The sequence below is a fragment of the Fragaria vesca genome, linkage group LG4 (genome assembly GCF_000184155.1).
Source record: "Fragaria vesca subsp. vesca linkage group LG4, FraVesHawaii_1.0, whole genome shotgun sequence".
In the NCBI taxonomy this organism is placed as follows: domain Eukaryota; kingdom Viridiplantae; phylum Streptophyta; class Magnoliopsida; order Rosales; family Rosaceae; genus Fragaria; species Fragaria vesca.
This window is the reverse complement of record NC_020494.1, coordinates 7,397,755-7,412,654: the sequence shown is the minus strand read 5'-3', so window position 1 is coordinate 7,412,654 and position 14,900 is coordinate 7,397,755. Positions and strand designations below refer to the sequence as shown.

General features: G+C 36.5%; 2 protein-coding genes and 1 pseudogene across 3 annotated transcripts in view; 2 read left to right on the top strand and 1 right to left on the bottom strand.

Moving 5' to 3' along the window:
- The first annotated feature begins 1,459 nt into the window (after nt 1-1,459).
- Nucleotides 1,460-6,220, top strand: LOC101305454 (eukaryotic translation initiation factor 3 subunit H-like). The gene is made up of 12 exons (XM_004296630.1): nt 1,460-1,623; nt 1,708-1,787; nt 1,916-2,032; nt 2,117-2,226; nt 2,721-2,787; nt 3,455-3,588; nt 3,674-3,722; nt 4,241-4,312; nt 4,393-4,494; nt 4,574-4,641; nt 5,278-5,430; nt 5,929-6,220. The coding sequence occupies exons 1-12, from the start codon at nt 1,611-1,613 to the stop codon at nt 5,984-5,986; spliced, it is 1,023 nt and encodes a 340-aa protein (XP_004296678.1). The 5' UTR covers nt 1,460-1,610; the 3' UTR covers nt 5,987-6,220.
- A 301-nt stretch (nt 6,221-6,521) lies between these two features.
- LOC101301289 overlaps nt 6,522-14,900 on the top strand; it is an 8,583-nt pseudogene continuing 204 nt past the window's right edge. Inside the window, exons 1-2 of the transcript XR_184572.1 lie at nt 6,522-6,681; nt 7,616-9,129. The product of XR_184572.1 is annotated as an ABC transporter F family member 4-like (transcript). The remainder of the gene's footprint in view (nt 6,682-7,615; nt 9,130-14,900) is intronic.
- LOC101305160 lies at nt 10,889-12,770 on the bottom strand. Its single transcript, XM_004296629.1, has 8 exons — nt 12,758-12,770; nt 12,573-12,637; nt 12,252-12,482; nt 12,037-12,145; nt 11,805-11,850; nt 11,429-11,514; nt 11,207-11,265; nt 10,889-11,111 (listed from the first exon to the last, which is right to left on the bottom strand). Exons 1-8 carry the CDS (start codon nt 12,761-12,763, stop codon nt 11,006-11,008), a joined length of 708 nt encoding a protein of 235 aa, XP_004296677.1. The 5' UTR covers nt 12,764-12,770; the 3' UTR covers nt 10,889-11,005.

Sequence of the window (14,900 nt, the reverse complement as noted above, 5' to 3'; positions counted from 1 at the left end):
ATATAGTACTATATATATATATATATATATATATATATATATATATATATATGCTTATTGGATGCCAAAGGAATGTGATGCCTTAAACTACCAGACTCATTACCAAACTTAAACATGCTCGTTTCATTCCCCTTGCAGCTGGGTAAAGTTGGTGTTGACATCATCATTTAGTATTATCCAGATTGATCGAGTATACACATATATCATTGGTTCTATCATATCTAACTCTTTGAGTAGTGATTATACGGTGGGAAACAATTAACATGATTGATGCCACTTCTGCTGCTTTGCATATATGTTTTACAATAGTACGTGCATCTTAGACTTGAAACATATGTTTAATGCGTACCTACCTATTAAGGCTGCAAAGAATTCAAATAAGTGTATGGAATAATCTAGCTAGCCTGCAAATTAAGTAGTGAATTCACTTGGTACAGATCCTCAAATGTCCTCATGCAAGTGATCTGAAGAATGAGAATCGCTCAAATTCTTCATTGTTTTGAGTGCTTCCTCGATCTGTCTCGTTACTATTTAGTAGATTCTAGAACCTCCATTGTCAACTACATTCTACAATATTAATTGGATACAAGGGCGGACCAGGATTTAAACTCAGGGGAGTTTAGATATAAAATATTGATCATTCTATCATACAACCGAGTTACCATAATATAAGATGAAAACACAATAATATAACACCGATTTAAAACTCGGTTACAGTAAATAATATTTTTTTTCGGTCCTAACGGTATTAATTTATAGAGGCTTAATTATATTCAAAAGAAAAATACAAAACAACTAATTAAAATAAAATTCATATAAGTAATGAGTACTCATTATCAAAGCATAGACGAGAAGAAGAAAGAATTTAAAAGGGTTAAATTCTGTATTTTTTCGCTTGTTGCAAATTAGAGAAAAAAATAATAATGTGTCACTAAGTTGCTTGATTAGGATTGCAAATTCTAATGGCTTTGAGAAATTAACAAAATACACATAAATGTGTTGCTATCTGCTGAAAACCCAAAAGGGGGTTCTGACCCATCAAGTCCCTGATCGGATGGATGTGTTTATTAACTTGTTAACGTAACCAATGTGCCTTATTCTATATATCCATGTGGTAACACCACAAACTTTGTATTTATCCTCATATAACAAATAGATGGTATGCAATGACTCATTTCGATTGATGTGAATGACAAACTAAAAAACTTAAATAACTGGTTATAGAGTTGGAAGTTAAGATATTAAATCATAAAATCGTGGAGAAAAATAAATCAGAAATTTATTTTTATAGTTGTTGGAATTTGGTAGGGCTGTAAATAGGCTCGAACAACTCGTGTTCAAATTGTATTCGGCTTGATTTTAGCTCGTTTGGCTCTCTTATTTGTAAGACAAATCTAGCTCGTGAGTATCTCATTTGTTAAAACCTACTTTGTTTAAAAAAAAAAAAAAAAAAAGAACTACTTTTAGCTAGTTTGGACCAGGAGAGGAAGAGGCCCAGTGTCATAAAATTCGTGGAGAGAGAACTAGGGTTTTAGTGTAATCTCAACAACATTGACTCACCCAAAAAAGCTTCCTCAGAGACTCCATCATCTCCTCCGAGACTCCAAATCATGGCGGCGAACAGTGCGTACTGAAACCCTAATTCCATCTGTAAATTTCAATTCTGTTACTTTGTCGTGCTTATACAAATTTTGTTATTCTGTACAGCAATGGCGAGATCCTTTCTTCAGGTTGCGGCTACAGAAGAGGCTGCTCCTCCTCTCAGAGTTGTTCAGATCGAGGGACTGGTAAATTCAATTCCTTGTTTTCATATACATAGCTCAGATTTTACTCTTCTTTCTGGTTTAGTTCTGCTAAAAGATTCTAAGGTTCTGTTCCGATTGGTTGCTATTGGATTTGTTTCACACCACAATAGGTTATTTTAAAGATAATCAAACACTGCAAGGAGTTTTCACCTAATCTGGTCACCGGGCAGCTTCTTGGATTGGATGTTGGTAGTGTTCTTGAAGTTACTAATTGTTTCCCGTTCCCGGTAAGCACATTGGATTTGATTTTGCCTTCTTTTGTATGTGTTAATATGACAATACATTGTGTTAATACGACAATACATTAGCAGGCAAGGGTGGTGGAGGAGGATGAAGAGATTGAAGCTGAAGGTGCCAATTACCAACTTGAGATGATGAGGTGTTTGAGAGAGGTGAATGTTGACAACAACACTGTTGGATGGTACGTATTAATTTGAAAGCATATTAAAACATGTCGAGTTATGGATTACTTTTGTTTCTTTTGCTTATCTGTTTCATCTCATTGCTTGGATATAGATCAAAGAGAGCTACGATTTTAAGGGATTAGCCACGTCTTAAAGAGAGCTAAGATTGGATTAGACAGATATAATTAACAGATGTAGAGACCGTTGGGGTCTAGTACTGCAAATTGATGAAGTTTGTTTCTGAACTATTTAAAACTTAGAAAGTTAGGTAGATGAAACTTTTAAACGCATGTTGTATGTATGTATTGGTTCCTGTTTGAAAATTTAGGTGATCCTATTATCTCCACTTTTCGTTTGCTTCCGGCAAGCGCATGACTGAAGCCCCATCTGTATGTATACTGCTCAGATACACAGTGTGATGTAGGGACTTCGAGTGCTGTTTATCAAGTGTTAAAAGGGTAGATACTGCTGAAAATATTCCACTTTTCTAACTCTTGTAAATACTTCTCAGGTACCAATCCACGTTGATGGGTGCTTATCAAACAGATGAGGTGATTCAAACATTCTTGAACTACCAGGTAATTATTTTCAGATTACTGGTCTAGTTATATTTAATTTCATGAACATGAAATCAAGGACATTTTTTGAGTCGTATCTATACTCTAATTTGATCGGATTGTTTTATGTAATTCTAGAAACTCCATGTTCACTTGAAGTGGTTTTGTATATGAATAAGATCAAAGAGACAAATTGATTGCATGTCTAAGTTGCATTTTCCTAGAACAAAATTGCTGCAAAAATCTGCTTAGCTGTCTGCCTACAAATTGTGGATATCACTCTCTCTTTGAGAGTGAGAGAGAGAGTTTCCCTTTGCCATATGACATGTAAGAACTTGATATGGAAGACTAAATCCAAATAGATACTTGAAATTAATGTACTTGCAGAAGTGACTATCCATTATAGAAGTCCTTGTTACATAATTTCGATATCCAAAAATTCATGAGGAACCCTTGTTTTAAGAATGAAAGTGTTCCTTCTATTATTTCTGTGTTGTAGTTGTTACTGATGATGCTATTGGATTCCAGAGATTAGCCAAACCTTCTTCTCTGTGATTTAGAGTAGAAGTAGTACTGTTTTAGATTCATATCTGATGAGTTATCATTCTTACTTCTGCGTTTTTATTTTAGTTCTCTTGTAGACATGGTTGCTGTGCCTTATATATGCTTTTATTAATATTCGTTGCAGGAAAATATCAAACGATGTGTGTGCATCATTTATGATCCATTGAAATCCAATCAGGGAGTCTTAGCACTCAAGGCATTAAAGCTTTCTGATTCATTCATGGAGCTCTACCGCAGTAACAATTTTACAGGAGAGAAGTATGACAATTTTCTGTTCTGATGTTATTGTCTACAGTTATAATATTAGATGCAAATTAATTTGTTATTTGTTTTGGTGCAATAGGCTGAGGGAGAAAAACCTTTCATGGGTGGATATCTTTGAGGAAATACCTGTAAGCTCTATATCAGTCTACACTTGAAGAATACCCATTTCATCCTGTATAATTTTTTTTCTCCTTTTGTTTCCTTTCCCATGTTTTGCTCTATGTTATTCCTCTTTGTTGTCATCCATAGGCCATAGTTAACCAATGATAGTTTATATATAGATGCTACATGGTGAATTTTTTGATCTCATGCTATTCAGCTGTTCAAAAGTGATTCTCAGATGTTGCAAGCTGTAATTCTTTCAAGTATCTTAAGATAGGATATACTAATGTCCTCTTGAAAAAAAAAAAAAGGCATGTTCTGGAGCCCTGAGATAGTTTACTATAATATAAATTTGTAAGGTTCAACAAGATAATTCATTGACTGTTAGTTTTTTGTTCATTAATCCCTCCTAGAAAAAGTTACTTGTTCTTACCAATTATATCTGGTAGCACATGGTGGCCTGTTTGGAGCCTCTTTTTCTTTTTTGGTTTTACTTGATGTTTGTCCAAGGGTTATAAATGTTTATTTTGCTTGAACTTGACAGATCAAAGTTTCAAATTCTGCACTTATTAGTGCATTTATGACGGAGTTGGAAGCTGATACACCTGTTACCCAGGTTTGTATGTGATCCTTTTATTGGGAATTCTACATGATTTTTGGATTATTTGAGTACTTTATAAAGTACTGCTGTTTCAGTGTGATTGTGATCGACTGCAATTATCAACTAGTCCATTTCTGGAGAGGAATGTGGAATTTCTTATTGAGTGCATGGATGATCTGTCTGCGGACCAGCAGAAGGTATATTCTCTCTAGATACCTGAATTGTGTTCATGTTGAGATTGGTGTTTTTCGTATCTTGATGAGTTTCCTCTTTCAGTTCCAATACTATTACAGAAACCTGTCACGCCAGCAAGCCCAACAACAAGCCTGGCTTCAAAAGAGAAGGTAAGAAATTGCATTCACAGTGAACATTTGTTGAGAGCAATTGTGCATGCATACATAAAAGTGGCTTGAATATTGTTCATTAGTGCATGCGTATATAAAAATTTTCTCTCATATTGTTTCATATGTGGAGCTTTGGTCATATTATAATTTGATTTAACCAGACTTCGCTTAAGGTTTCTGTCTGCAAAATTTTTATTAACAAATAGATGTGATGTGTTGTAATCAGAAAGTGGATGAAGTGATTATTTTAAACTGAATACCCATGTAGATTGCTTCATAAATTCAAGAAGTTTGGTGTTTAAATTAAAGCGCTGCTAGTGTGGGTCATCAACTTTTTGTAAGAAGTTTGATTAGTTTTGAAATGTCCAGTCTGTTTCATTTTCAGTGTCCTTTATTGTCCCATTAGTTACTGGCTAGGTGGTGCTATGTTCATAAAGCTACAGCTCACCTGGAGTTGCTTATGCATCTGAGGTGACTGGCCTACTTAACTGGTACTAAAATTCTATTAGAGGAAGGTTGTATGCATCAGAAAATTGAAATATTTGCATAAAGGGCAGGATTTGTTTGTTAAGGAACTTACCCCTGATTATTGCTTTTCCTGTGTACTTGAAATGTACTTTTTAAATTGATTTGTAGGACTGAGAATATGGCACGGAAGGCTGCTGGAGAAGAACCCCTTCCTGAAGAGGATCCTTCAAATCCCATTTTCAAGCCACTACCCGAGCCTTCACGGTTGGACAGCTATCTGATAACAAACCAAGTCTCAAACTACTGCAACCAAATTAATGGGTATGTATCAAATGATAGGCTGGCAGATACTATATATTTGAATATTTTACTTTGGAAGAAGACACATGCATATTTGCATGGGCTTGTGATCACACAATATATGTACATATTTTATCTGTATGACTTTGTTAACTATTCAGACAGAATTCGTGTTTGAAAACCTGTTTGGAAGACTGTCAACTATTGTACTAATGATTTGTTTCCTAGCTTTTGTGACTTTTTGGCCGATAAAGAATAAATGTTGCAACTTTAGATATATGAAATTTTTTTACTGACGTATAATTTTATTATGTTATCAAAATACTGCTAGATCTTAAGTCTGCTTCTGCCCTCCCTTCTGTCTGTTTAACTGTGGTCTGAACAATTATTGCTTGGAATTGGTGATCATGATTGTGGTGTTTACTCAATGAAATTGTCTGTAAATTATGGTGACCATGGATTTTTGTTGTTTTTACTGATGTCATTTTATGTTTGTCTTGGAAAAAAAATAAAATACAGGGTTGCTGGACAGAGCTTCAGCAGATTATATTTGACAAAGGCTTTGCACGAGAACTGATGTAATGCTGCAATGTGAGATCTTTCATGTGTTTGTAGTGCTGTTAAGGACCTGTCCTCGTCATGTTGTTTTTATCTATCTTAATTCAAGTTTTACCAAATCTGTCAAATTTTGAGCAAATATCATACATATACAATTTCAAAGGCAAATTGGTTGAAAAATGACTTCTGCATCTTATATATGATGTTTTGCTGATATGTGAAGGACTCCTTTTGAAAAGTATCCTATTTAGTCATTACTGCTTGTCTGATACAAAAGATGATCAAAATTTTATTTTGTCAATGAATTTGTAACCCCCTGAATAGATAGGTGGGTATGGTTGTATATTAACTCTGGTCAAACTAGGAAAGGGTCTGACTAGTCGATTCTTTACCCAACTTGAAAACTTGATGGGTTCTCCTATGGGTGGGTCTTGCTGGCGGCAAACGCTTTGATGCTCTTTTGTCCAAACCACTACAGGGTGGTGAAATGCAAGCCCCAAAGCTTTGATTCTCTATGATTTTTTCAATTTCGGTCACGCTGTGATGCCGTATCAATGGCTGATATTCTGCTTTGTCTTGTTGTTTTCCTGAAACATGCTCTAGTGAGGGAAAGTCGAAGCTCTATAGGGGCTATCCTAAGCTGCCGTTCGATGATGAATAAGGTGTCAAACGGCACTCTTGTGAAGCTCTACATGGTTGTATACTTGTTTTCTGGTTTAGTGGAATGTAGCCGAAGTTTTGGGGTCATTGAACCGCCGCGAACGTCGGTGTCACTGTTCTAAGTGGTGGCGGTGGAAGTTTTGGGGTCATTGAACCACCGCCAGCATTAGGGTCACTATTCCCAGTGGTGGCGGTGGGCTGTTCTCGTACATTATTTGCTTCGGTTTGTTTCTTTAGCTTGTATTGACTATTGACTATGCTTGAATTGACAAAACCTTTCTATGTGATGGGAGCAATATGGTATGGCACTATGCTTCGCCTGTAGTTTGATTTCTTTGTCAGTGAAGCGTTAATTGTGAAATTGTAGAGTTTGGTGAGCTCCCTAGAACAAGATCATAACTCATGAGTGGAATGTACGTAGTGGTTATGATCGATTCGATATAAAAGAGGGCAGAGTGTGTATTTTTCGTTGGGGATTTCCTAGAAAAAACCGTTGCATATTCTTGCGATTCCTTATGAAAGATATTCAGTCCAAAATAAAGGTCTTTTTGCTCGTCGGGTCCTTTATATGGAAATCAGAGGCCAGGGGCCGTTCCCTTGACGAGAATTTGACTCCACAAGAAATTGAGCAAAAAGCTGCTGAATTTTGCAAAAAGTAACTGAAAACGGAATCCTTTGTAAGAGGGAAAAAAATTCAAGAATATGATATAGCATTACATCATTCATAATATTCCAAACTTGGTCTTATGATCAATAAGTTTCTTGGTTCAATAAGGATTCCTAGTTCCTCTTAGGCCTATAGAAAGCACACACTAGATTGTATTAGCCATTCTACAGTTCAGAAATTTAGATTTTGTGAAAGCTGCGTCATAAGATTTCGTCTAGAGTTTGATATTAGATACTGCTGCAATGGAAACAAAAAAAGTGACAGATGAAGCTGGAGCAACCAGGAAGGGCAAGTCGGCAGCTCGCTGGAAATGATGGGAAGAAAGTGAAGAGGCCCTGAGAGATGATCATGACCATGATGCTTTCACTGTTACTATTAGAGAAGGTGAAGATGATGCAGATGGCAATATCAACTATCAAGGACATATCATTGACAAGGTTTTTCTGTGGCGGCTAGAAAAAACAGGAGAATACATCAATGAGGATATCTCATGGGAAGAGATAGGGTCTGGTTTGTCCGAATGGGATGGGGAAGTCCACCCTCCCGAAGCTTCTTGCTTGGAGGAAGATTCCAGTACCAAAAAACATCGACGTTCTTCTAGTTGAATAAGAGTTGGTTGGTGATAATACAAGTGCTCTAGAAGCAGTTTGGGCCAATGAAGAACTCGTTAAGCTCCGGGAAGAGGTTGCAGCATTACAGACTTCAGAGAAAGAGTGTGATGATGATGAAGAATTGATGATGCAGGAGAGAAGCTCGCTGAGTTGTACGATCAGTTGCAGCTGATGGGATCGGATGCTGCTGAAGCGGAGCTTCGAAGATTCTTGTCGGTTTGGGGTTTACATAGGATATGCAAGTCATTCAGTGGTGGTTGGAGAATGAGAATCTCATTAGCTAGGGCACTTTTTGTGCAACCAACTCTGTTGTTGCTTGATGAACAAACAATTGAACAAACCATCTCCACTTGAAGCTGTTCTTTGGTTAGAGGAGTACTTGTGCCGCTGGAAGAAAAACTTTGGTGGTTGTCTCACATGATTGTAATTTCCTTTAACACAGTGTGCACTGAGATTATTCAACTGCATGATCTGAAGCTCCACCCCTACCTTGGAAACTTTGATGTTTTTGAAAGAGAGTATGAGGAACGCCGTAAGGAGGTAAGCAAAGAGGCTGAAAAATATGTTAAGGAGGAGAACATAGCAAAAAGGAGTGGAATTACAGTGTGGAGTTTCACTTTCCTGAACCTACTGAGCTTACACCCTCCACTCTTGCAACTTATTGATGTCAGCTTCAGTTATCCGAACCGGGAAGATTTCAGGCTGTCTGATGTTGATGTCAGTATCGATATGGGTACTCGTGTTGCAATTCTTGGACCTAATGCAGCCGGAAAGTCTACTCTGCTTAACCTTCTTGCAGGTGACTTGGTTCCTAGAGAGGGTGAAGTATGGAGGAGTTAGCCAGAAGTTGAGGATTGGTACGTAGGTATTCACGGCACTTTGTGGACTTCTTGACAATGTACGAAACCCCAGTTTCATACCTTCTTCGACTTCATCATGACCAAGAGACATGTAGCAAGCAGGAGGCTGTGCGTGCAGAGTTTGGAAAGTATGGACTCGCTAGCCACAACCATAATATTCCTATTGCAAAATTATCCGGAGGACAGAAAGCTCGAGTTGTCTTCACATCAATATCCATGTTAAAACCCCACATTCTACTTTTACGAGGGATCATTTAGATATGCAAAGCATTGATGCATTGGCTGAGAATTCACCAGTGGGGTTGTTCTGGTCAGTCATAACTCAAGACTTATATCTAGTGTGTGCAAGGATGAAGATGGTACTGTCATGATACGAAGAGGAGCTGCAAAAATAAATTAGAGATGAGGTTGATAAGGCTTGCATGTTTTGGAAAATGTAACATTTTGCTCATGTCATGCATAAAATGCAGTTTGTTTGACATATCAGCATTTTATCTGCTGGTGGTTTCAAAAAAATACAGATGTAGTACTACTGAACTATTTAGTTTATTGTGAATGCCAGAGTCCAGACCATTTTGGCCTCATTAGCAGGATGCAATGGTATACGAGTGATAGTTATTAAATTGCCGTGATAAACTGATAACAAAAGATGTTGGAAATGATGTATAAGATTGTTTTATGAGAAAATTAGATAAAAACCCAAAATACTAGACCTCTTTTAAGATAAACTCATACATATTTTTCTTTTATTTTACACCCACTCCACATAAGCAAACATATCATATAGAGCAAATGTCTATAATTAATAGTTTTCTTCATTTTTTGGTTTCTCTAATTTGCCCTTCAGATAGTAGAAAGCTAAATTTAGTATATTTCTCAATTTTAACATCAATTTGAAACTCAAACACTAACTAAAATTTAGTTAGATTTAACTTTGTCATAATCAATTACATTCTTTAATTTCTTACCTTGTTATTACTAACTTGAGTGTATATATATATGCTATATACAGAAGTATCTCATTTGTAATAGGATGATACTTTTTATTCTTAAGCTCACATTTGATATCTCTCTACATAGTCGAAAAATGTCTAATTGTAAGGTACACTTTCTTATTCTTTGATTAATTTTCTTCTTTTTAGGTATATTATTATATCATTTCTCATCCTAATTGAGAGAACATTTCTCTACTACTTACGTTTCTAATGTACCTTTTAAGTAGGGCATGATATGATAATATACCTAAAAAGAAGGAACCCAAAATTAGGTTTAGGGTATAGGGTTAAGGTACAGGGTTTAGGGTAGAGTTAATGTATAGGTTCAGGGTATAGGGTATAGGGTATAGGGTTTAGGGTTTAGGGTTTAGGGTTTAGGGTTTAGATCAGATATCTTATTCATATTATATTTTACCTTATGAATAGATTAGAGAATGAATTCCTTTAATCTAGATTTTTTCATAAAAATAAAGAAAACTACATAATTCTTGCAAATTGATTGAAAAATGTTAGTGTTAAAAAAGATAAACTCATAACGAAGGTATTTAAGACAACATCAATTAAGCTTATTTATTATATTAATATGTTATAGTTGAATGGTGGCAATTGTGTAAAATTTAGAAAAAATAGGACATAATATTTATCATAATTGATACATTTTAGATGTCTATCAGATATGAATATTAGGTGGCTTTTATTTAAAACCACTCTTCAAAATTAGGTGTATATGAAAATTTCCCTTGTTTTATTTGTTGTGAGATTTTCAAGGAGAACTTTCTGGTCTGGAATTACTTGGGAGTGACTGAACTGGGGTTACTAAAGTTGAGCCTAGTTGGATTGGAGCAGATAGGGAAATTGGAAAATTTACATTGCAACCTAGAATGTGGAGGAACATACAAATTCTCAACTTGAACACATTGATGCTAACATAACCCTAGGAAGATTTTAGGAATATTCCTTAACTCTTTGGGTTGGGTTTAGTTTGCGAGGCTCAAGTCTAATCGAAGCCTGATAAGAATATGATGACGTGAAGCAATAAGAATCAGAGATAACTTGGTTAGAGTACTGCCGTCACTGTGTCTTCTTGGTTTCACCAAAGGCCATTCTGTTAAATAAAAACAAAGAATACAAACCACACCAAGCAGAGACCAGCAGTAGCATCAGAAGTCATTTCAGAAATTTTTGGACAGGAACCAACATTAGAAGGCTAGAGACGTTTACTTAACAATGCAGAAATGGATCACTTCATGGAAGATCATCATTTAATTGCTTATGAACCCATTTCTGATAATCTTCTAGGAGTTGCTGCAAAAGCAGTGGTACTAGCCTATCCAGAAGTGCTTGCATCATTCTGTATTGTAATCACAGTTCCACGAGTTGAATGGAGCTCTGGCTATTGTAAATACTAAATAGTAAATACTACAATTTTGAGAGTGAATCACTTACAAGTTTCCCGGACGCTCAACAGCTGATACTGGCATCATGGTAAAAGGACGTGTATAGATCTGCACATAACATATGATGTTAAAACATATTGCCAAAAGCTTGAGTTGTTTGGGAATGGACTCACAATGTACATCAAGTTAACAAAAGTAGCATACTGATATTGTAGGTTTTTTTAGCAGGAAGAAGAGAAAAAAGAGAATTGTTTAGGGGAAGATAGACAACCTCGAGGGTGAGCTTTAACTTCACATCAACTTCCAAATATGATTCAGAGTCGTCTCTCTCCCATGACATGTGATTTGTCATGAGTGCTGTAAACAGAAGCCTTCACTTAGACTTGGCATTATTGTAATACATAAGGGCCTTGCAGCAAGCATTACATATCTGAAATCCTACAGATATATAGCCATGATGAAAACTTGACTCATCTCAAATGTGAAATGTGGTAGGAAACAACAGCAGGCTCTCCACAGTCAATGAGCATTTGATAAACTCACAAGCCTCAATTTAGGGAGTTGAAAAGAACCAAAAATAACTATTTCCGAAGACAAGTCCTCCAATCTTCTAAAAGTTGCAAGAACCTCACCAAATCTTTATTCACCTGAAAAACGGCTGTTTTGGCGTTCCACGGCTTCTGAACCGTCAAACTGGAAACCACAATGGTAAACTTTTATGCAAATAAACTGACATAAACTTGAACTTTTTGAATGAGCTTATGCACTCATTTATGACTAAGTGAGCAACCCAAGCATCCATATCTCAATAGTAGAAAACTAGAAATCCAGTTTGATATGCAAATGAAAACTTATGGGATGTAAAACACAGTTACATACCCTGCAAGAGAGCATCTCAACCATACAATCCTCATCGGTTGGGTTGACTCTCAAATCTACCACAGGGGCAGCTTCAAAATTCAAAAGTTTAAGCTTTGGCAAAGTGCACCTGCAAAACATAAGCAACTAAGTTTGACGATTTGAGAATGTATAGAATCCCACATCAAAAGTTCACATGTTTGCATAAGAAACAAAATTTATGGAGAAGGACTGACCTGTAAGTATCAGTACTAAGCGGTTCAAAACTTTGCAATGCTCTAGTGTTGAGCATGGCTTCAGTTCCTGATTGGTGGCTTAGGAATTCTCTAATGTGAACATTGTTACTATCAAAACTTGGCAGCTTAATTCTTTCCTTCTTTGCAGCAGACAAATTTGCTTTCTTTGCATTTGATTCAGCACCCAAGTTAGCTGCTTTAGCCAACACCCTTGTTACTTCAACTTTCTTCCTAAAAAAATTCATAATTAAACACTTGACCAATAGTACTTGTCATCTAAATAGCGACTGCATCAAAAATATTGAGTAACAGAAAAGGAACCTGGTATTGAAGATTGGAGTGGCAGGGGATGGGAATGAAGCAAGGCCATGCAGTTGTTCTTGCCACTTGAAATTTAGTGACATAATTTTAATTTTGCAAAAATTTGATACAGTAAATTGAACAAAAACTTATACAGATCAAATTGAAAATTGGGAAAACACAGAAAGAGAAGAAAAGAAATTCACCAGCATTTGTTTCTCTAAGAGGTTCCTTCTCTTTTAGGAATGCAGTTTGGTGTGAAATATTACGTGAATGCCACTGGGATTGCAGGGGACCATTCAGATTTTCAGATAAGGTAGAGCTGGATTGTGAATAGCACTTGACAAATCAGTTCCCACTGTCAACTATATACTTTGCTAAACGCATAGACCACAAGTGTTGGTACAAAATAAGCTCTAGCAGTCTCAAGAAATAAAGCCTATATCGGTCGAACATTAGAGCATCTCTAACCCTGATCTTAAAGCCTATTATAGGTTAGGTTTTTCAATTTAATTTACACCTCCTACCAAATACAACTTGAGTTGAGCCGGTAGGTTTAGAAAAAAAAAAAAAGGTTCAGGTGAGTCAAATTTTAAATTTGGGTATAGGTTATAAAACAATGGTTGGAGATGCCCTTAGAGCAAGTCAACCCTCTGGGTTTTCGTTAGGAAGATCTGGGTCATGGGTGAGACCTGGGTCGCCACATAGCAGTGATTTTGGGTTGTAGTTTTCACCCATGTTTCTGGGTCGTCATGTGGCAGTGACTGTTTATTGAATTTTATATTTGGTATTTTATATGTTCGGTTTATTTTTGAGTTTTTCCTGAAATGTCGAGTCTTCGATTTTAGGCTCATGTGGTAGTACGCATCGACATAAGGTTGCCGACGTATTCGGATTATTTTTCGGTATGTCGAACAATATGTTTTATCAAAATTTTGATAAAACAAAATTATTTTTCAGAAATTAGAAATTCGTGATTAATTCTCAACCGTTTGATCTCTTCATTTTAAATCTGGACCTTCACTTTCTTTATAAAAACCCAACTCAGGTGAACTAACGCAAATCAGGTAAACTCTTTCTTCTTCGAAGACGACCAAGAGTTGTGTTGCTCTCCAACCGCCCAAAACGACACCATCGATTCTGGTCACCCCACGGCGCCAGACTTGGCCAAAACCTTCCTCTTTCTTTCTTATCCTAAACCCCCATCATCAATTTCACATGCATTCACCGTGGTGATCGAATCGACTCAGCGAAGCTTTTGCTTTTCCGGCTAGGGTTTGGATTTCCGGTGACGAAATCGTGTTCTAGATGTATGGTTGTGATCACCTTTTCCTTCTCTATCTCCTCTTACCCATAATTTAACGAAATGCTTCTATTTTTTAAATACATCATTTTCTCTGCGTTTTTGAGATTCGCCGGTGATCTTCCACCGAAGGCGCTGTACAAGCTTTCCGGTATGTGTATATGGCACGCGTCTCGCTCTTTCTCTGATTTGGTCATGCTAGAGACGCACTAGAGCAACGCGTTGAGGCCTGGGCGTCATAGTGCCACAACGTGGCCGACGTCATGTGGTGGAGTGGAGGCGAGCTGAGGTGGCTCGGAAGGCCGAGGTCGTCAAAATCTTTTGCCTGGATCATGGGTCTGACCCAGGTGATGACCTAGGTCTAACCTAGGTTAAAGAAATTTCATGGATGGAGGGAGGTTTTTTTTTGACTAAGTCTTCGTCTGACATGGCGAAAGCCTAGGTCTTGTGTTTGGGGTTGGAGTGGACTTGCTCTTACAAACATACCTCAAAAGGTTCCAATATCATTATTTTTTTTTTTTTGAATAGTCATATATCATCATCTTTTAACTAGTATATCAATGTAAAACCAGACTTTCAAACTTATTTGATCTCTGGTGTTTGTCTTTGAAGAGCGTTTGAAACTGGGTGATCTGGATAAAAACTAGCCTCAGACTTATAAAATATATTCGGATAGCCTTAGATGCTTGCAAAATATGTTTTGGAGCTTCCTTGCCATGTACCAAGTATACATATGTCCACATTGAAGTACTCTAAGTTTTCGTATCTAACGAAACTTAAAAATAACATCTTTTGAATAATTAACACTCAAGGAATGTACCTAATAAAAACATAATATGCAACGAATTTATAGTTCAACATCTAAACTTTTACTTAATTTAGTCCTTTAAAATGTCGTTTTAACTTATTTTCTTTGCAATGGTACCGACCCTTAAGCTAAGAAAGGAAAGGAAAGAAATTGAAATATATAACGAAAGAAAGCAAAACATGATTATTCATAGATAGCTGCTGTGTCTATATGGTTTGGTATAAATACAACCCCCCAC